Consider the following 23,579-nt stretch of genomic DNA (forward strand, 5'->3'; position numbering starts at 1 on the left):
GCCAGCAACAACAAACACACACGCACACACACATACACACAGGTGTGCTTATCCTGCTTTGCAAAGCTTAACTGTATGCGTGTGTTGAGAGAGAGAGAGAGAGAGAGAGCGCGCGCGCAAGCAGCAGAGAGTTAGCGCTTTGACTGAGCGAGAGCTTTTTTGTTCGAAACGTCGCTCTGTGTGCAAAAACAAAACAAAGCCAAAAACACAACTGACTGCAAGAAATACCGTAGCATTTAGCATTCTCACACACACACACACGCATTGAGACGACACCTACACATGCATAGCCTTCGATAGCAGCAAGAGCAAGAGCGCATATTGAAGCTAGATAAATCAAAGCTGCGACTTTTAAGCTAATCAAGCAAGAACTGCACTGAAAATAATTATTAGAGCAGTTATGTAAACAAATAAATTTAAATTATAATAAAGTTTATGCTATGCACAACTGCAAGTTACCTAACTTATTTATTGTAAAACAAAAATTGCAATTAAAGTTTGTGCGGCAAATAGTTTATATCGAATTTTTAAGGGAATTTATGCAACATATTATTTATTTATTATTTATATAACAAACTTCACTCACTAATATAAAATTATTGTTGTTATATTCCCTATAGCTATAGTGTAGGTAATATAAGCGCTCGTTTTATATATCAAATAATATATAATATATGACCAACTATAGGCAAACTAGAAAATATTCAGAATTGAATTCAAAATTCAGTTTTTGTAATAAGCCCGAAAAATATTCTTTAAAAATTCTTTTCGATTCAACAAAGCCCGAATTTCTTTTTTAAATTTTTTTCATAATTAGTGCTATTTAATTTAATTTTGAATATCATTTGAATTTTTTTAAATTTCATTAGTATTTTAAATATGCTTCATAACTAATTTTAAGTATCTACTATTTTAAGCTAAAAATAAATATTGAATTCCACTGCATTAGCCTTAATATTGAACAGAGCTAAGCGCAGCTTTAATCAATTAATAGGTATGCCATTAAATTTTGTCGCAGTGTATCTAGCTCATACTATGCCAGCGCTGGCTGTAAAGATTACAGCTTAGCTCTCTGGCATATGAATCATAACTAAGCGACGCTTGGCAAGCAAGTTTCTTATTTTAAATACACATATAAATATTTTAAAGCTTTGGCATGAGAATTTTATGAAACGTAAAACTAGCGATAAGAACGAAAGCTAAAGATGCTTGCCACAGTGCATCCTGTCAGACAGCAGCAGTAGCAACAACAAACAGTAGCTAGCCCAGGCTAGGACGGCAGGCAGGCAGGCAACAACTGCAGCGTCATTACGAGTTGATTACGAAGTTTAGACGTGGCTGCAGTCAAGGGAGAGCGGAGGGGGCTAAAGTGGGTGCAATGCTGCTGTTGTTGTTGCTGTTAGTGTCGCAAGGCTGGAAGGCAGGCAGGCAAAAATGATACATTTTAATGCGAATCTTGATAGCAGCACAGATTGCTCTAAAAAGAGGAAACAAAACTTCAACACACACACATAGACACACACACACACACACACACATATACACATGCATGCTGCAAGAGTGCACACGAGATAAGCGCACGCTGCTCATTCGTGTGACAGCTGAAGAAGTTGTAAGCATTTCGTAGCAGCAGCAGGCAAGACGTTAAAGGAAGCAGCAGCAGCAGGTGGGGGGTGGGGTGGGTTGACTATTGCATTAACAGCCACAAGTTGTAGTCAGTGGGTGGTTGGGGGAGGGCGGGTTGGCTGCTTGTCGCGGCTATAAAGATGTAAGCTCTGGCTGGCTGGCAAAAAGTTTTTAATGCGCGCACACAGCACACTGCGTATACGTAATATTGCGCATACGCCACATTTGCAGCTGCTGCTGCCAAAAACGTGATTTCCTACGCTTGCTGCTTGCAACTAACTGATAATAAGCGCCTTAGGCAACTTGCATAGCCTTATCAACAGCTTAGCAAACGCCAGAGAGCGACACAAATTTCAATATGCAACTTTAATTGCATAAATTGTATAAATAAAATATCTGTACTACCATTGATGTTATTTAAAACACGTTTTAATCATTAGATTAGCTTTAGCGCATGTGTGTGTGTGTCATGCTAATCGCAAATGAGATCTTGGGCAAGGGCTCGTTACCTCGTTTGGCTAATTGCACATGTAAAATGTTTAGTAACTAAACGCAATGCAATTATAGATTTTATCTACATTTGTCAATATATATATAACTAACTGCTATAGCAATGGGCGCACATTTTATTTGAATATTCAATTTAGCAAAAACAATTGCGAATTGTTGATCAAATTGCAATTTAGAAATGAAATTGCCTGACGCGTGTGCAAAAGACAGCGAGCCAACCACCCCCACCCCCCACCCCTTTTTGCACACTTTCTTTCTCTCTCTCTCTCTCTCTCTCGCTCTGTGTTTTATGCCGCTGCCTGCAATTAAACCCATTGATGTGTAAACTTAAAAATTCTGATAATATTGTCAGCGTTTTCAATTTGCGCATACAAAAATGTCATCAGCAGGCCAAGCCACGCCCCCCTGCACGCCCACACACAAAAGTTGCGGGCGCCGCACAATGCAAGGCGCAACAGTTGACGACAGCCGCCGCCGAGTGTTGTTGCAACCAACAACGAGGCGCATGTGGGCAACAATGCCACAAAATTGCAAAAAGGACAAATAAAAATTCTTCTTGCGCAAAATAAAAGCAAAAGTGCGAAATGCATCGTTCGACTGCACTGAACGTGTAAAAATGTTTCAATTTCATATGGCATGGGCATGGCTAACGATAGCAGCTGCCCCATGGACTTAACTCCAAAGCCTCAGGCGGCTGCATTCAGTTTAAATTGAAGCTAGAGCCTCAAGCTAACAATATGAAATATTTATGCATGACAAACAAGCAAAAGTTCGCGTTGGAATGCAGCAGATTTTATTTTCAAAGGCTTAACTTTTAAAATAAAGCAAAAAGTGTTATATTAGCCACGTTCTAGACACAATAACTAAGCGCAAATATTCTAAAATTTAGTGGAATATCGGTAAAAAGATTTAAGCATTAACTGAAAGCTAATTATGAAAAAATTCGCATTCAAATATAGCAGATTTTATCTATAAATAATAAACATAGTAAGTATAGTTTTAAATAAATTTCAAAATTCTGCAATCTGGACACAATTACTAACCAAAAATACTTAAAAATTGTTGTATTGTTAGATCGCAAGACAATTGCATTAAAATTCCAATTCGAATATAGCAGCTGCTTATCCAACACACAAAAAGTTTTATAACTATTATAGTTTTAAAATTTCTGCTGAAAAATTGCGCGCACTTACCAAATTTAATTTAATTTAAATTTATGTCACATATTGTCTAAGATTTAAGCATTACCTGAAAATATACAGACAAAAATATATTATTAGCCTTATACATTTGCAGTTTGATTATTTATTATTTTTGCACAGTGTAAATTAAATTCCCCAAGTGACAATCTCAAGCTTACAAATGGATTATGCGCAGCACTTAAAGCTGCAGGCAGTAATCGCTGCACTGCATCATGGACATTATCAAAGAGCAGCAGAGTGACAAAGCGATCGAGAGAGCGCGCAGCTGCAAAAGAGAGAGAGAGAGAGAGAGCCTGGCTGCTGATAAAAGAGGCGCAAGTTGCACGACTGCTTTGCAAGCTGGATAAACCTTAAGCCAAAGCCAAAGCCGAACTAAAACTAAAGCAGCGAGACGCGCATGGAGAAAAACCAAAAAGAAAACCAGATTGGGGCGGCGCCAGAGCCAAAAGCCCACCAATCAGCTTATAGTTGGTTGCCCGCTCTCTCTCTCTCTCTCTCTCTCGCTCTTGCTGCTGCAAGCGAATTCAAAATGGTTGACAGCCGCCGATGCTGGGCAAAGATAAACTGAAAACTGCGACGCACTTTGCGTTGATCTCAGACAACAAGTTGAGAGAGCAGCGCGACTCAGAGATTCTGATATCCTGTAAACGCGTTTGGGGCTGTTACAGAACCAGTTCGGCTTGGCCAATTAACGCTGGGCTAAGCATAAGAAAACAGCTCGCTGTGAACTTATCGTTTATGTAAAATCAATTAAATGCGATCAACGATCTGAAACTGGTTCAATTAAGGCGCCAAAGGCAGCGCAAGATAAATATAAATGTTGTGTATTTTAAAAGCCAGACGATGACTTCATGTGTATGCCAAAAATGAAAAAAAAAAAAACGAAAGCCGAACAGAATCGAATTTTAAATCACACCTCGAAATGAAATAAAATCACTTAAGGCCTTCATCTGCATATTGCTGCTCTTTATGGGCAACTCGAGTTGCCATAAATTTAACGCGACTAAATATTTATTTACAGTAGATATCGGTTATGGTAAATTGGAATGCCGCTTGTATATAAATCAAAGCGAAATTGAGTTTAAATCAATTTTATTGCCACTGAACTAAATAAATCGATAAGTCTGTATATGGCAGACAATCGATATATAAATATTTAGTTACAGTAGTTATTGGTTATGGCAAATTGACAAATTTAAATATAAATTAAAGTCAGATTTCAACATTTGAGTTGCCTAGTGCTAGCAAATAAAAAATATATCGATAGTTTCAGCAGTCGGTTAATTACTTTTTAAATTAAAATTTTGCTATTAAATTAATTAGTTAAATAAGCTATATCTACTATATTCAAACATTTTTATTGAATATATCGATTGTTTCAACAGTCGATAAATTAAATTTTAAATTACATAAAATTTGCAATTGGTTTTTAAGCAATATCTACTGTATTTAAATATTTTTATTGCCATTCTGCAGCATTGAATTATATATTGATAAGTTGTTATCGATTAATTTAACTCTTGCACTTCGCCTTTAAGCAGTAACTACTGTAGCCGCATGCTTGCGCGCAATTTTATCTTGGCTGGCAAATCTTGAAAGCGTTTCGAACTGCCCCACGTTGCGTATACGACACGTTATCTATGCATTGTTTTTATTATAGCTTGGGCCTGATATCTGTCGCTCTATAATGCTTTAATGGGCATTTCAATAAAATTAGAAATTTATGATAATTAGCCACATGTGTTAGATAAGCAAATTTAAAAGCTTAATGAAAAAATATCAAAATGCGTATAAAAAAAAAAATAAAATAAATATATTTGTCATGCCTGCCACACATTGCCGCTACAGTCTGCGCTATATGTTTGCACACGCTCCAGATAAGATCTAGCATCCTACCCAGCTGTCAGCGCTTGGCAATGTAAAAACTGCACAAATATTAACGCAATCAGCACAGCAAACGCGCCACAAAAACAAAACATGAAAAATTAACATAAACTGTTAAATACTTATATTTGGCTTTTTGTTTTTTAAGTCAACTGCATCATTGGCATCATCAGTCAGTGTCAGCGCGCGTTGGCGTTTTGTCAGCTTCCGTTCCACGCCGACATTTTCACCATTTTTCGCAACAAACCAAACCAAACTCAACTCAGACTCTTGGACGCTTTTTGTCGCTGTCTCTTGATTTCCTCTATGCGAAGCGTTTGCATTTTTCGTTAGCCAAACAACTCTTTTGTTTTTTATTTAGCGCAATTTTAGATTTATAGCTTTGATGGAAAGGTTTTGTTTTTTGTCAGCGAGTTAAAGAGCTTTGGAGTTTACAGATATTAACTAGATTTGCTTTCAGTTTGATAAAAACGGGAACAATATGTTGTGAAAATCAACAAATATATATAAAGATTTGAATGTTTACTTAAAGATTTCAATACTGTTCACTTTATGTTTTTAAAATTTAGTTAGCAAACAAATTCAATACAAAAGTTTTTATATAATTTTTTTGCATATAAAATTATTATAATAAAATAATATCGCAAGAAGCGCGTGCTAGGAATTTAGACCAGCAACTCTATTTAAAACTAAATTTAAATTTTAATTGCAAATATTTTGAATTTCAAAAATGTAGCTGTTTTAATGTTTATTATTTTTGTATAAATATTTTTAGACTCAAATTCGATATATAAATTGCCTTAAGCACACTTTCTAAATTGTTTATTAAAGCTAAAAAATTTAAGCTGTTGAATTACCTGTTCAACTAAGTTTCACTATTTATTTGATAACTTATTAACATATGCATATAATATAAAAAATGAGCTCCATATATGCCCATGTCAATATCAATATCCAAGGTAAGCATTGTTTGTTAATTGTCAATTAAAAGTCTGAGCCTAAACGGAAGTTTACAAAACATAATTAACAATAAAGTTTAGCTTAACTATGGCATTGATAAAAAACTAAATTTAAATATGTTAAAGCTTAAAGCCTTTCGCTTATTATTATGCATGCTTTAAAATATTTATTTATGCAATGTATTTGTTTAAAAAATGGGTTTTGTTTTTCTGGTCTGTTATCTGAGCTCGGCGTGGGCTGCGTTTTTAAATGTCCGCCCACAAATTTATATTGCCTGCGATAAGTGCGATATAACAAGAAGTACACAAATATGTCAGCTATATATATATAAACATTGTGTGCGTGTTTTTATCTGAACTGGCACCAAAAACAAAATATAATACACATTAAAAAAACGGCAGCGATAAAAAACAAGAGCCCGCATTGCCTGCAAGTGACAAACTAGTTAAAAAAAAAAACAAAAATAAATATACAAAATGGCTGCTGCTGGCTGTTGATTGGCGCAGCGCTTATCAGTAGCGCTTATCAGTTTAGATAAGATACGCCCAATAGACTTGCAACTTGTCATAAATTCCAGCCTGTTGGCATTTGTTGCTAATGCGCAAATTACATGCGATATTTTAATTAAAACAAAAGCAACAAAACAAATTGTAAATAATGGGAATATCAAACTAATTGGCAGGCAACAGCTAAAGCGAAGCCTCATTGCCTGCCTTCAACACGGACTAAATCATATTTATCATGCAACTTGCAACTTGCAACACAGCGTGGCAAGCAAAAGAAAATAAGCTGCAAATCCAATCAACTATTGTTGTTATTGTTGTTGTTGCAGCAATTTAATATGGCAGCCCCGAAAAAGAAAAGAGCAGCATAAAAAATATAAAACTGATTTCAATGCAATTCGCACCTCATAAATCACGAAACGTGTCCCAAGTGTAAGGCCAAAGTCAGAGCCAAGTTTTGGGCTAACTGAGATTGCAGCAGGTCAGGAAATAACTGGCAGACATCAGCATTGAACGTGTGAGAGCGAGATGAAGAGAGAGTGTGTTGCAAGCTTTCGATAATGGCAATGGGAACTAACAGCGTTCGCCTGTTGCAAGCAGCGGCAGCGGCAGCTCTAAGCTCTGCTGACTTGAGCTACAGCAATTTGCGCTTGGCAAAAGATTTTGCGCGCACACTGTACCCAATCAATATCGCATAATGGCAGCTTGCATTAATAATATTTAAGTTTAATAGCAAATATTTGGCATAAATTTGCCAACATAAAATATAAAAATAAATAATTATAGAATAAATAATAATGTTAATATTTAATCAAATGTCAAAAGCAGCAACTATTGGATAAATATAAAAATACCGCATATTTAAAATTTTTGTTAAAATTGTAGATAAATTTCAAATACTTTTTATAAGTAAAAATATTAGTTTTAAGCTGATATTAAATTGCTTTAGCTAAAGTTTTCTTTTCTATTTTTAATAGCTGCACTTTTTATAAATTTTAGCGAGCGAATTATTTTTTTTAATTTAATATTTTTACATAAATGTTTATGCATAAAACTAAGTTGCATTTATATTTAATAAGCTCAAATTTGCTTTAAATGCAATTTGTTGCTTTTCTATGTATTTTATATATATAAATATTTAACTTAATATTTTTAAATAATTTTTCTATAGCAAATTTGTTGCTTTTCAATATTTTCTATGTATTTTATATATATAAATATTTAATTTAATATTTTTAAATAAATTTTCTATGCATAAAACTAAGTTGCATTTATATTCAATAAGCTCAAATTGCTTTAAATGCAATTTGCTGCTTTTCAATATTTTGTATGCAAAACATTTAATATTTTTAATAAAGTTGCATACAATAGTATTTTTTATAAATATATATTTTATATGAATGCTATTTTTCTATATTTTAGTATACAAATAGCTTTGTATACTAAATTCTTTTAGTTGTGCAGTAATTTTATACTTTTTATGCAAAAAGTAAAGTGCAATTTTTTTTTGAATATTTTCTTAAAATATCTATGCATATAAAAAGCTGCTATATATAAACGTAATCTTGACTTTTGTTGTCTTGTGCGCGATCGCAACCAAAGTGCGCTGCCATTGGCGAAAATGTTGGTAGTAGAACTTTTTAGCTGTTGGCTGGAATGTGCGACCATTAATTGAAAATAACTTGGCTAAGTCCAGGGCAGTTAAGCTAAGTTGTGGCTCAAAATGAAAGATGGTGTCGAATCGTGAACACACACACAGATACACAAATACACAGACAGACTTAAACTGAAGCTGGGACATGCAAACGTAGCGCGCTGGCTGCAACGCCCCCCAGGGCTGCAAACTGGAACTGGAGCTGGGGAGAGCTGAGAGCTGAGAGCTGCTCGTGTCTGTGGCAGCTGATGATCTGCTGTTGGGGTCTCTCTGTGATGTGTGTGCAGCGATTCCAAAAGCAAAGCAACTGCCAAACGAGCCGTGAAAGTGTTAAAAATAAGAAAAAAATTTTGTGTGGCAGCTGCTGTGGCTGTGGCTGTGTTGGCTTTGAGTTTAGTTCTGGCCGTTTTTATATTAATCATAATCACAATCTATTAAATAGACCACGCCCATGTGCAGTCAAGAGCAGCAAGCAGGGCGTATATATATGTATATAGTATATATACAAATACAGCTCCCAGTTGGAGCTCAGTTCGTGCCAAGCAACAAATTGTCTGTCGAGCTTGACCTCAAGTTTGAACCAGCACGCTCGAGAGTCGCGGTAATAACGTGGCCGCAACTATTTGGCCAAAATTAACACCTTCCTGCCATTGGCTTTTCGCCAGTCAGTCTCCTGCTGGGCTCATGCACGAGCTGTGGCTGTAGCTGCAGCTGATTTTGCATTTCAGATGGCCCAAAATGTCGTCGTCGTTGGCTACGCGACTGTGTGATCGGCTGCCTAATTGGCATGCTAAACAAGCTGCGTTCAACACGATCTACCCAGACATATCTTTTGGCTCTACAGTTGCTGCTTTGGCTTTCATGTGTCCTTAAGGCCATTGTCATTGGCATTGCCAATTGTCGTAGCTCGTTTGGCACCCGACATTAGTTTCACACGAACGCCCACGCGGCCCAAAATGGCTAACAAACCAACAATGATGGCCATCGACTCGAGTTTTAGCCAAACACAAAAAAAAACGAGAGTGAGAAAATTTGTAGTTTATTTGCATTTTGGCGCTGAGAACTTCTGCGTTCTGTTCAAAGTGCATGCGAACTTAGATTAAATTACAATTGGGGAACGTTTTGTTGACCCCAAAAATTGAAATTTGCCTAATAAACAAAACCGCAAACAAGCGAAGCAAATGCTACAAAAAAAATTCGTTTTCAAATGCAGACCCCAGTGGCAAACAAATACTAAGAAATATGCGATAAGCCACAAGTCCAGCTTATACACACACACACACACATATATATGGATATGCATGACAGATAACGGCGTTGGCTAAACAGAAATTGAAGTCCCAGCGTTCAACCCAAAATCAGCGTCAGCAAATCAGCAAAAAGCCAAGCAGAGTCGCCAAGCTCCAGCTCCAAGCTCCTCTCTGCAGCTCCAAGATCTGCAGCTCTGCTCGCCTACTAAGCTCGCTACGTGGCTGTGGCTTCTCTTCTTGCTACATTTTTGGATAACAAACTCAAGATATAGCCAAGCATACGCTGTAGTTTGTCCTTTTTGTTGCTGTTGCTGTTGCTGTCTTTACATTATGACGCCGACAGTTTGGGGCCGCCCAGGTCCGTCGTCCGTTCAACTAAAAGAGAAACACACATGGAACGCAGGCAGACGCGTTATCGTCTGCTTCTTACTGCTGCACTCAACGCTAATCTACATGGAATTATCGCTCCTCACTCTCGCGCTCGCTCTCGCTCCCGCTCTCTCCCTCTCCCTCTCGCGCGCTCTCTTGTGGCAGCGAAATTAGCGTCGCCAAGTGAATCATGCAGCTTGGCATGCCGGTTCATGGATAAGGCCACGTTGCATTCAACCAACGGCCGCCTGCACTTATAAAATAATTATAAGAACGCTGTAGTTTGCCTTGTTGTTGTTGTTGCTCTTTTTTTGTTGTTGTTGCTGTCTCTCACTTGTCGCCTGGTGGTCGCAGAGCTGGCGCTAAGTTATCGGCCAAAACGCAGCTACATTTATGCTAAGGCCAAGATGCGGGCCCAGACCTTAAACTCTCTAATTCGTTTGGCTTTAGCTTAGAGCAAATGCATACAAATTTATAAAAATATAAAGCACCAAAATTTAACTACAAAGTTAACTAAATGTTTACAGATTTTAAAAATTATTAAGCATATTTATCTTGCTTCAAATTTTAACTACAAAGTTTATTTATTTATTGAAATAGCAGATGCTAAAAATCAATTGCCACTGAAACATTTGATTTAATAAGTTTTTTCTATTATTTTGCTTATTTCAATTTTTAGCTATAAAGTTTTAATTCAAAATATAAAGCATATTTGTCTTGCTTTAAATTTTAGCTATAAAGTTTTCATTAAACATTTTCTTGCTTCAATTTTTAACTACAAAGTTAACTAAAAGTTTAGAAATTTAAAAAAAAATATTAAGCATATTTTTCTTGCTTAAAATTTTAAATAATTAAAGAATTTGCTTCAAGTTTTTAAAGGCAGCAGTAGCTGGTAAAAATTAATTGCCAATAAAACATTTGTTGCTAATAATTTGTCTTACTTCAAATTCAGCTAAAAAAGTTGTAATTACTACAAATTTTTTATTAAAAATTTAATAAATATTAAGCTTATTTTTTGTCTCCAAATATTTACTGCAACGATTTATTAAAAATTTGCAATGGAACATTTATTCTTAATAATTTATAATTATTTTTCAATGTATTGCAACTGAATGAAGCTTCAGCTAGTTCGCTTTTCATCTTTGCCTTATTTCAAAAATACAAAAAAATATTACTCATGTTTTTCTTATATAACAAATGTTATATTTCAATTGAAATATGCATGAAGTGCAAGTTACTTTTACCAATATTCATACAAAGATTCTATAGTTAAGCTGAACAGAGATTTCTAGCTGCGCCACTTGCTGTACGAAAAGCAAATTAACTATAATAGTCAAAAGTAATAGTATTTGGCACTATAATCAAAACAAAAAAGTGCCTTAAATTTGAACGTTGTTGTTGCTGTTGCTTTATCACTGACCTCGATCTAGGCGCAAGAGTCAGAGCGAGAGAGCAACATTAAAGACTCACACACATGGCAACAAAAAAAAAAAAAAAGAACAGAAACGTTGAAATCAAAATCGAAAGCAAACGAAATAATGACAGGCAATGAAAATGAATGTAAAGCACAAAACAAATGCCACGCAATGTACCACGTAAATCATAAATGCTATCAGTCCAAGAGATCGACAAACGGATGCTTCAGCAGCAGCAGCAGCAGCAGCAGCAGCAGCAACCACAACAGCAGCAACAGCAGCAGCTACAACAAACATAATTAAGAGCAAAGAGACAGCAGGCAAAAGCTGACTGACGACCAAAACCAAAACGATAGATGGATGACTACACCCTACCCCTGCTCCTATCGCACTCTCTCGCTCTCACTCTCGCTCTCTCTCTCTTTGCCAGCACCCACCCCCTCTGCAGCTCAATAACACGACTAATGGCTGCCATATCAGCAGCAGCCCAGGCCATGCCTGGCAAGCCCAAGTCAAAGTACTATTAGCTTGTCTAGATGTCTGCGATACGGCAACGATAAGCGAGGCCAGATGAGCGTCTTATATAGAGGCTGCCTCTGCTTTCTGTCTGTCTGTCTGTCTATCTGTCGGTTTGCTTGCCTGCCTGGCTGCTGATATCAGCTGAGCAAAATAACAAGAAATGAAATAAAATCAAATCACAGTCCACCAAAAATAAGCGAAGATTAGATACTCTAAAGAATTTAATTAGCAAGTGTTTCTAAATTTAAGCTACATGCATGTTCAACAACAAACAATTAGCACTGTAAGTAGTTGAAAGCATTAGGCACATGACTTGTAACTTAAATTGATAAAAATATAGCAACGTGACAAGCTAAGTATAGCGTGTAAAATTAGCAGCGAGTAAGTCATTGAATAAAAGTAACGTGTAGCGCAGCAGTCATAACAGCGAGTAGCAGAAATTGAACATAATGTTACTTGACAATACATAAAGTCTTAGAAAAGTAACGAGTAACTTAGTAGCGAGTGCAATAACAGCGATTTCTTGTCCTTTAGCCCACAATAAACTAAACCCAGTTAAAAAGCAAAGCTAATATAACGAGTAAACTAACAACGAGTAATTTAACAACGAGTAAACTAATTTTCTTTTAATGTTCATAATCAAACTGCTAAACAAATGCCTTATACCCATTTCACAGAGCATAACAACAAAAGCAATTAGTTAAACAACGAGTGCTGGCATCAGCAGCAAGCAGCAGCAGCAGCGAGTAACGAGCAACGGCGACAAAATGTCTTTATTTATTTTGCGTTTGCTTAATTTGATTTCAAATGAACTTCATATTTTGCAATACGCAGCAGAAGCAGCAGCAGCAGCAACGACAGCAACGCTGGCGTTATCAATTGCTCAATAAATGAGGCGCAACGAGAGTGGAGTGGAGAAGGAGAAGAGAAGCAGATAGAGAGTGGCACGTTGCAAGTACCCAAGGCAACTAGCAGAAGATGTGAACAGCGATAAGACGAAGCTTTCAATGCTGGACTTTTGTCATAAATCGATGAGAGTTGCAGAGTAGACAAGGCCTGGCAAAAAGGCAATGCGACGATTGAGAAAAGAACAGAAAGAGAGAAAAAGAGAGAGCGAAGAATAAAAAGCGTTATCTAAATACCATTTAAGGCCAAGAGCGTTGCCCACTCGTTGCCCCTTGGGAACACCTTTCAACAAGACAGTTGCGCACACATTTGTGAGCCATAATTAAAATGTTGCTCAAAGGCAACACGAGCCGACGCCGTCGTCGCCGTTGCAAGACGATGTCCTCGCTACATTCAAATGCAACGCTAACGAGTGGAGGAGCGAGGGGGGAGAGGACAACACGTTGTTAACATTAATTTTGCGCCCTGCAGCGACGCCAAAGCGACGGCGGCAATTACGCTAAACTGAACAAACAGCGAGGCTGTAAACAAACACGCATCCATCAGTTGTTGCAACAGCAGCAGCAGCCGCAGCAGAGGTCCAGCTTGCAACACACACATGCACACACACACACACACTTGCAACAGGTCTTTGCCACGCATATTGGCAGCAGCAGCGTATTGCGAAACGAGTTTCATTTGCCGCTTGGCCGAGGCAACTCATAGGGCTGCCAAATGTACTTGGCTTGGCTTTTGAGCTGGGAGCAGCTCAGGCTTGAGCAGCGCTTAATGGCGCCTGTTGCCATGTAAATTATGCTTCCTCAACACTTCAATCGCAGCACACTAACTGCCACTGATAAGACGCAAAGGGTATGCGAACTATGTGAACGCATTGGTGACGGTGCCAAAAAGAAGTTGGAAAAAGATGAAGCGCGAAAAGTCTTTGGACTGAAAGTTCTACGCTGCTGTTGTTAGTGTTGTCCTCATTCGGAGCAACTTGCTGCACCTTCCTGCATTGAAAGGGGATTCAAGACAAGCGCCTCACAATTAATGCTCGATTGGAATCTTCCAAGTTAGACTAGACATCAATCCCAGCTTTGATTCCAATATCCGCATCAAACTTTGTATTTTTCAGAGACGACTGAACGAAAAGTCCAAAAGGATAAATTAATGCATTAAACTGCTTAACGCAAAGATTCAAGTAGCTGCTGCTATAGTCACACCTCCAATACTAAATAGACAACACAACAATTTTGTCGTTGAAGCTCTCTCTTTCCCTCTCTCTCTCCATTTGCTCCTTATTGCTTAGCTGCATTCTCATTTAAACAAAATTATTGCAGCGCATTTAAACTTCGTTTCGCTTTGCGGCGTCTTCGTACTTAACTCAATTTGGTATTTGGCTGCTTTGGGATCCATTTGCTCTGAACGGCGACGCATTGGCGACGCATTCGATTGCAGGTCAGATATAGAAGGCTTGTCCACGTGTGTTCCGTCCACATACAAATACATATGCATGTTTCTCTCTCTATCTGTGTATCATAATGGAAGACGAGACTGTGAGGCTGGCACTTAGATAACAAGTGGCGGCGGCGGCAAATGCGTCTATGCGGGGCATGCCACATGCCACATGCAAGCAGAACTTTTAGAGCGCAACAAACTGGAAATGTCATATGCGTACATAAATAAAGAAATGGCGGTAATCGATAGATGCGAAAAAATTGATAAACATAATTTCAAAAAAATGTTACTTTGAAGAAATTATTTTGCAATAAGCGATAAATATCAAATAAATTGGCAGCAGACAAACCCTTAAAATTCCGAGCGAGCATATAGATTGCATAGGCTGCCTCGACTTTGATTTAATTTGCTCAACAAGCTGAGCGAGCGAGATAAAGCAAAATGTCTGACAATCTGCAGTTGGAATCCGGCGCAAAGCTAATGGCATAAATAGATTTCATATTTATGCACCTAACCACCCCCCCAGAACTACACAGCAGCGAGTCAGTTGAGAGTTAATTACACATACATACAGACATAAGAGGGTGGCCCTTATGCGCTGCGCTTCGATCAGCAAATAACATCTAGAAATATATATATTTTTATGGATTTTTAATCGATTGCCGACGCTTTGGCGCGACGTCAGTCCGTCGCTCTCTTGGCCAGAGAGCAGCGAGCGTAACTGCCAGCCATATATTTCGGTTTGATTGCCTTGCGTAAACACTGCACGCCCAGCGGCGTCGTGCGGCGGAGGTAGTGGGGGTTATACGCTTTAGCTTTGGCTCGTTTATCGTGTAATTAGTTTGCTTCTCTTTATTTTTTTTTAAACTCCATTGCAATCGTATTGAGACATCGACATACCAATTTTGCTTTATGCGTAGGTAGCCCCCTCTACACCAGCACGCTCATGCCTTATCTCTAATGACAAATGTTTGCTTAAAAATCTTTTAATTGCACTTGTTTCATTTGGCGTCTGCCTCCCCACCAAAAAAAAAAAACAAACCTGATAAGCCAAATTAATCGCCGCACTTAAATTTTCATTTGAAATGTGCCTAAGCAGCAAACACCACACCACACCCCACCCCACCCACCAACTCCCTTCTGTCAAGTACCCATATCAGTGGCATTGCAACTTGGAGAACACGCAGACGGTAGCTCGCTTTGCTTGAAAGTATAAATTTAATCAATTTATCGCCTTGTGACTCAGCCAAACAGCTTGCGAGTTTCTGAATTGAGGCTACAACGAAATTTCATAATTAATAATTGATGGATGGCTGCATGAATGGACGTGAGTGTGTGAGTGCAAAAGATCTACGCTTGAGAGTTGGGTAGACAGGTAGCTGTGACCACCAGCAAAGAGGGAGAGCGGGAGAGGCAGAGAGAGAGGGGGAGAGAGGGAGAGAGAGAGAGAGGGAGGCAGAGAGAGAGAGAGAGGGAGGCAGAGAGAGAGGGAGGCAGAGAGAGAGGGAGAAAGAGATAGGGGGAGAGAGAGAGACAGCAGCAGAACCAAGCTTAAGCTTCAAGGGTAGACCCCAAGCTTAATTAGACGCATGAACAAAGCGAGATAGAGCGTCTGTGAGAAAGAGAAAACATATGCAAGCAACATTGTATGCTCAGTATATTTTTTATTTACACTGCGCGAAAAGTGCAGCTTTAAAGCAAAACATATATAAATTTAATTTAATTTCTAAGCCCATTAGTGCGACTTAGTCAATTTTTATTTATTGTAATTTTTTCTCTCAGTGCACTCGCATGGGTTGCTGTTGCTGCGGTCAATTAAACAGCGACTTGCTGATCGCTGAGAATAGATAATAGGACCTTTCGCCTGAACTTTATACGAAAGATAAGCAGCGCGCCTCGCGCAAAAAAAAAACTAAAGATTGATAAAGAAAGGCCAAAAATGAAATTGAACTGCGAGACAATGACGAAGCAGCCACTTAATTAAGTGGGTGTAGCTAAAAGGGGCGTGGCAGCAAACTGCAGCTTGAAATATATAAAAATTTTAAATTGATATTAATGATTATAATCAAGTTGAGGCAACGCAGCAACTTAAGCTGCACTATATATAGTTCACAGATATTGTAAATAAATTATTTTATAAAAATAATGTCACATTATGATAACGATAACGATTATCGGCAAACTACAAACTAAAAAAAAAGTAATAAAGAATGAAAAAGATCGAACTATATGTTGACGGAAGCGCCTGAAGATTGATAAAGTTGGGTAGCCTAGGGAAATCAGTGCCTGGGCACTATGGCCGATAGTTATCTGCGATAAGCAAGTGGCATGACAAAGATTTATGGCAGCCCAGCAACTTATCAATGGACGACAGCGATTCTTATATTAAATCAGCGGCCCCAAGTCCAAGTTGTGGCAAGTGAAGTGGGCAGGAAGTGCTGAGCACTGATTTCTACACTGACAGAAATGCTAATAGCAAAGCGTAGCTAACTATTAGCATTAGAATTTCATGTAAACGATACTTTGATCACACAAATTGGAATATAGCATACAAATCTCTATTATACATGAAATTAAATACTTAATGTTTCAATTTCACGCACATGTTTTGATTTTGTAGCTTAACAACTTGATAAGCTAGCATTTTTTGTATGAATTAGTTTCATATTACATTCACTCTTCGCTTAATAAATATGCTAAAATTTTAGTATTATAATTTTTTTTGTTGTGTGTAAGTTTTGAATGAATTTTGTTATCTGTTGTGCCATCAAAAATGCGCCAACGAAAATTAATTAGGCGTGAGCTTTGATAGCGTTTGTCTAAACAATGCCCACCCACAAATTAGTGACTCTAACTACGCCCCCACGCCCGCTTTCGCGCTCAGAGTTGCCAAAAAACAAAAACAAAAAAGTCATCATCAGTTCGAGGCGAGTGGACGAGAGATCGCTGGCGATAGCTAAAGCACAACAAACAATATAACTATATAATACACACATACTAACACACACATGCACACACATATATGTCTATATAGTATGCATGTAGCTACGCTCGCTACAATCCGACAAGCCAAATCACATTGACATTTTTATCATTTGTTGAAAATCTTTTGAAATTGTTATAAAACAGCCAGACGACGAGAGATACAACAACAACGCAACAGCAGCAGCAACAACAACAACAACAAAATTGTATTTTCAGTTAAAACTTGGTTGCTGCTGTTGTTGTTGTTGTTGCTACAATTTCTGTCGTTGTTTTCAGTTCATTCTCATTTTTGAAGCAAAAGCGCGACAATCTTGCCATCAGATCAGCTGATAAGCGTTCGCTGTACAAATCATACAACAGCAACAACAACAACAACAGCAGCAGCAACTACAAGCGTACAGCTGTTCATATTGTTGTTGTTGTTGCTGTTTTAGTTATTTTAGCTTTTGTGTCTGTCTTTCCAAAAATGTCTACAAAGCAAAAGTCTTATCTGCCAGTTGAGCATCAAATTTCGAGTCAGTTTTTGATTGCATTGATGATTAGCCAAAAATAGAGACAAACTGTGACTCGCCCCTTGCCTCATTACCCTTTACCCAAAAGCCACAAATTTGTGGTTGTTAAGCCAACTTAATATATAATTAGCTATTACGTCATTTAAAGTTAAAACTATGCCAAGTTATTTTGTATTTAAGCAATATCAGCTGATAAAAGCTTAGTTATAGCTTTAAATTATATAAAGATTTTTATAAAATAAATAAAGCTAAAATAAATTTCCAAGCTGAAGATTTATATAAAGACTAAAGAACTTTATAAAATATTTTTATTTAAACCAATCAAGTTTAAATTAAGTAAATAAATGCCCAACTTTAGTTACAGCCTTAAATTATATAAGGCATTTTATAAAATATTTTTAAGTCTATCCAAGTAAATAAATTTTATTGGCGCTAAAATTGCTTTCACTTATAAAAGATATAACAAATTCAACAGAAATTCTTAACTAATCTATAAAAGTTTATTATCTTGGCCAGCCTAAACAGGCCATGGCTTAAAATAGAATTTATTCATAGCGCCTGCTGTTATTTATAAACATTTATAACTGCAGCTAATTTGAAGTTGTTGCTCATCCAAAGTTTTGTAACTAGATCTATTTTATTTGCTGAATATCAAACTTGACTTTTTCCTGTTTCATTATGCGCAGTACAAAGTTATCGTATATAGTATTAGTAAGCATAAGGCTTGAGTGCCATTTGCATTCGAAAGATAAGCGCAGCTTGACTTCAAAATTTGTTGACGTTTTAAGGCTGTGAGTCAGACCCAAAGGCTTCCTCACCCTTTACAGTTATGCAAATGTGTTGTTAAAAAACCAAAAAAAAAAACAATAACAAAATGTGCTTAAATGCAAAAATGTACAAGCAAATAATTTGTAATTTGTAATGCAAGCTAAAGTTGTAGTTGTTTCAAATACACTTTAGATATGCTAAAAAACAGCAAAGGGTATATGCAAACTGCGCTAAAATTAAGTAACAGCAACTGTACACAATTCAAAATGAATTTAATAGTTAAAATATAAAAAATATGGCATGAAGGGAAAGTTGGCACTGCTTACATATTATCAAAGTGTATACTGCAGTTGGTCGCTTGCATTTTGCACTGCACATTCTTGTTTTTTATTATTGTATGTGCTGATTGTTGTTGCAGTTTTATCTGCTGATATTTCCTGGTATGATTTCAATGTAAAAATATATATAAAATGGAAAATTATAATAATAACAAAAGCAAAAGCAAGTTAAGCTTATCGCGTCGCTTATTAACAACAATGTCAAAATGAGCAAAGCTTATTTATCGAGCTTATCGCTTATAAATAAATATGCAACTGTATATATGTGTGAGTGTGTGTATCTGTGTGTGTGTTAAGCTGCAAGAAGCGCAGCTGTTTGGCCTTGCTATCGACTTGCAACCTGAGCGTAGCTTTATCTAAATGCAATTGCAATTCCATGCGCTATACATATGTATATATATATATATATATATATATATCTGTTTGTATATATATATTATCAATAGCCCGCTTGACACGTAGCTAAAGCACACGATTGAGTCTTGTGGCTGTAGCTTGCAACTTCAATTGGCAGTTGCTGCTAAAAATTTGTCGCCCGCATTTTGTTGCAGGTAGCAAAAGAAAATTGTGCTGGTTGTCTTGGCTTAACTATATTTTAGCCATGGCTGTAGCAATTAACATAAAATTAGTGATAAGCTGTAATTAAAATTTATAAAAAATAAAAGAAAAATGTTGTCGACCTGGCGGCCCAAAGGAACACACAAAGCTTCAAGTCACGACTTGGCATATAGCACACACATTCAGCTCTTGGCTATATCGGCTTATAGTATAAAGACGACAACGCAATACTTTTCGCATAGTTTTCGTTTTAAAATTTGTTGTTGTTGTTGTTGTTGCTGCTGCAGTTGTGATAAAAGTTTATCGCTCAGCGCGCTTTAAAGCTACAGCAATTGTAATACAAGAACAACAGCAACAAAAAGCAAAAGCAGCCACATGCAGAGATAAATATGCAAAACATACTTATACTACTTGCTGTGTGTAAATGTAAGCGACAGAGAGCGTATGAGTGTGTGAGTGAGAGCGCGCTAATACGATAGTGAAAATAAAGCAAACGGCGCAGGTGCAACAACAACAACGACCAACAGCTGCTTAGATAAACACGCTAATTTATCGTAATTGCAAATGTATATGACTTAAAAAAATTAAACATTTTTAAATGGTATTAAATTTTTAGTAGCTGCTAATTTTGTTAATACAAAGAAAGCTCTAAGAGCAGCAGCACTTTTATAAAAAAATTTATTTAGCATAACGTTGTTTTTAGTTAAGTAATTTAAGCTCTCAAACTAAGCAAATCAGTTTTTATATTTATTTTGCATACAAAATTTTGTTGATTATTAACATATTTAAATATAGTATAGTATATATAATAAATGCTTACAATCTTGCAGTTTTTTAATAATACTGACGCTACTCAAAATATTTTAGCAGACTTTAGCAACATTTTGATTTTTAAAAAATTAGAAGCCACTCATAGAGCTGCGATATTTTATTAATTTTGCAACGCTCCTGCAAATATTTTAGCATATTTTATTACTTTACCAACATAATTTTCATTATTAAATAAATAAAATCTAGTTAAGGACTTTCATATTTTTGAATTATATGCTAATCGTTGATATTATGTCACTTTGCACATTTTAAACAATTTTATAGCAACCAAATAATTATAAACTAGCCATAAAACTTTAGCATTTTTGAATTAAAAGTCTACGCTACACTTTAAGTGTATTTTACTAAGCTTTTCGCTCAGTGTACACACTCAAATTTCCGCTGTTATCCAGTTAACAATACACCTTATTCTATTTGCATGACTTGAATGATATCATAACAGCAACAACAACAAGAACAAGAACAAAAGTAATATAAATGCGAAAATAAAATAATAAAGAAAGCAAGTCGAAGCCGAAGCAGAAAACGTGCTCACAGAGCCAACAAAGCTGCAGTTAAAGCAAATGCGATAAGGAGTTCCAATAGGGGCGCGAAAACTTTTTGTTGGAACGATAAGCCAAGACTAAGCTACAGTTACAGTTTGTTTTTAAGCGTGGAGGGGGTTGGAGACACGTACTACGTATTATTGATTACGAAATGCCAAACGTAGCAGTCATATATCAAAATGAAAACAACAAAATGTAATTAGTTAATAAACATATTAAGGTGTGTCACCAACAAAATCAACTTAGCTGCTGATCAAGGCGATATTATAATTTAAGCTACCCCATTGCTTGATTTAACTGACACAAAGTGTGTGTGCTAAAAAAAAAAGTTAAAAAGTGTGGGCGCAGCAACAACATTAAATAGTACAACAGCTAGTAATACAACAGAGTTATGTATGGAGAACAGCTGACCATGCACTTACCTTTATTCAACGGCTTTGGATTCGACTGTTTGCGTCGTGACATTGTTTGGTTCCAATGTAGAGCTGCGTCTACATGAAATCCAATTGCCTGGCACTTGACATTTACCGGCGGATTCCAATTCTTCTCACAATTAGCCAGCGCACTTTATTCACACACTCACGCACACGCACACACGAACGATCGAACACACACACACGCGCGCAAACACTTATCAAGTATCAATAATATTTTATAAATTATTCATTGGCTGATTATGATAATGCATATGCTATGTGTGAATTTGTTTTATTTTTGCAGTGATTATTAATTTTTAATTAATTTTTAATGAGCTGCGCGCGCGCGACAACAAGAACAACGATCGCTCACTCAAATAAAAACTCTATAATCGGCAATCGGCAATCGGCTATTGTGCTCTAATGGCATTCGCTTTGCTTTTGCTTTTGCTTTGATTTACATGTTAATCAAGTTGCTTTCTAAAAACACCAAAAAAGTTCTTGCTTTTGCTGCTGCTTTGCTATTGTTATTGTATTTGTATTTGTATTTGTGTTGTTATGCTTTTGTCATAAAGTCGCGTGCTGTTTATTATTTAACACGCGTCAAATGCAATTATTGCAAGTCGAGTGGAAATGTACCGCACTTGAACGACAACACCTGCCCGTTTGCTTGCTGAAAATGAACTGTTGATTTTCCGTTACATTTTTTAAAGTGATAAGTAAATCGAGCGAGCAGTGCCGGAACGCAAAAACGTAAACGTGCAAGCGAGAGACACAACTAAACTTTGCTGCTCGTGAGAGCGGTTCGATGTTCGATGCGACAAGTTCGCTGTACGAGTCATAACATAGCTGCTCAGCTTAACATGAGCATAACATTTGCGCGCACATAACATTTGCGCTTACAGAAACAGTTGTTTTCTCGTTTGTTTTCGTTTTGCCATTCCTTGCTTCGCACACTTGCCGGTCTGTTTCGCATGCCGATAAGAATCAAAACAAATGCCATAAGCACAGCGCACACTATTTCATGCACAGACATGTTTGCTAATTTGTAAGAGTATGTATTGCGCATTTTTAATTAATTAGTACAAATAGAACGTTAGCTCATTACTTTGCGCGCGTTAGTTTTGCTTTTGCGAATAATTTACACTTGTTAAATTCCATTGCACTAAACCGGTGCGTGAGTGCACGTGCGTTGTTTGTCTAAAACTGCAGCTCGTGACAAGTAACGAGTCACACTAAACAGCGCTTCTCGTGCTCGCTGTAACGTTTACATTTGCGTAACAGTTACCAAAGCAGTTGGGCGCAATATTTAAATTTTGTAGCGGCTGTTCAAAATTTTAATTCAATTGAAACAAAAGTTGAGTTAGCATGAAAATCGACTGGATTGGTTTATAAAAAAAGAAATCTTTTGTAAATAGACTGGATGACTTACGATCGACTTGTATTCTTTTCGTTACTGTGCTGCAAAACTGGAATTTTTGGTTCTTCCCAAGAGTATGCAATTTATTCGAAGCATACAGAAGCGCGGTATAAAATTTAGAATAGCATAGCCTAGGGAAATCTTTCCCCCCTCCCCATTATAATAAATACCATAATTAGATTTATTTAAAATAATTAACAATCGATTTTTGCATATTGCAGCGACGACTTCATATTAAGGACTATTCAAATGGAACAATCAGAAGGGGACGACTAGTAGAAAATGCATCTCTAACCATAAACTCTGACCCCACCGAGCAAGAACTCCAGCCCAGACTCCAGTCGCTCTGAGCACATTTATTAAATCTGCATAACGTCCGACTGCGGGCATATTTGAATTTATTTTATTACCTTACTACGCTATTTTTTATATGTTTTACCTTTTGTCTTCTAATTTGCAAGCTATTGCATTTTAATGGAAATTTTTTGGTGCGACCATTGGACGCTCATAGATTTTAAAAATGGCTGACAGCAACGGAAATGAAAAGCTTCCGGTGCAAAGCGCAGAGAGTGTAACCGAAATTGGTAATAAATTCAAAAGAAAATGCGCGACATAAGCCTAACATATGGCGCAGCTGATTAGACTGACTTGCAGCTTAATTTGCATTAAGTAACGTAATAAAGTATACGCAGCATTGGCCTTCGCCAAGGTGCAACAAACTTTGCGAGTTGTAGGCGTTTTGCATTTGTTTTGCCCAAAAAACCTATAAATAAATTGATTGCTGTAATCATTGAAGCCTTGTGTGTGCGCGCCTTGAAAGTTTGCCACAGGTCAAGCAACTTGCAACTTGAGCATTGACCCAAAGGGTGCGATTACCTTCGCGCTTGAGCTTTTGCTGCTGTTGCTGTTGCTTTTGCTCTCCTGTCTGTCATTTATATTTATTTGATTTCGTTGCAGTATTTTTCGAGTGC

At 37.0% G+C, this 23,579-nt stretch overlaps 1 protein-coding gene across 1 annotated transcript in view; it reads right to left on the reverse strand.

The window, feature by feature from the left end:
- Window positions 1-21,390, reverse strand: part of LOC108608454 (zinc finger protein ush) — a 56,623-nt gene extending 35,233 nt beyond the window's left edge. The window contains exon 1 of the mRNA XM_017999833.1: window positions 21,195-21,390. Within this exon, the coding sequence (XP_017855322.1) occupies window positions 21,195-21,237 (43 nt within the window). The 5' untranslated portion in view covers window positions 21,238-21,390. The remainder of the gene's footprint in view (window positions 1-21,194) is intronic.
- Between the last annotated feature and the right edge of the window lie 2,189 nt (window positions 21,391-23,579).

Source organism: Drosophila busckii, chromosome 2L, assembly GCF_011750605.1.
Source record: "Drosophila busckii strain San Diego stock center, stock number 13000-0081.31 chromosome 2L, ASM1175060v1, whole genome shotgun sequence".
Classification (NCBI taxonomy): domain Eukaryota; kingdom Metazoa; phylum Arthropoda; class Insecta; order Diptera; family Drosophilidae; genus Drosophila; species Drosophila busckii.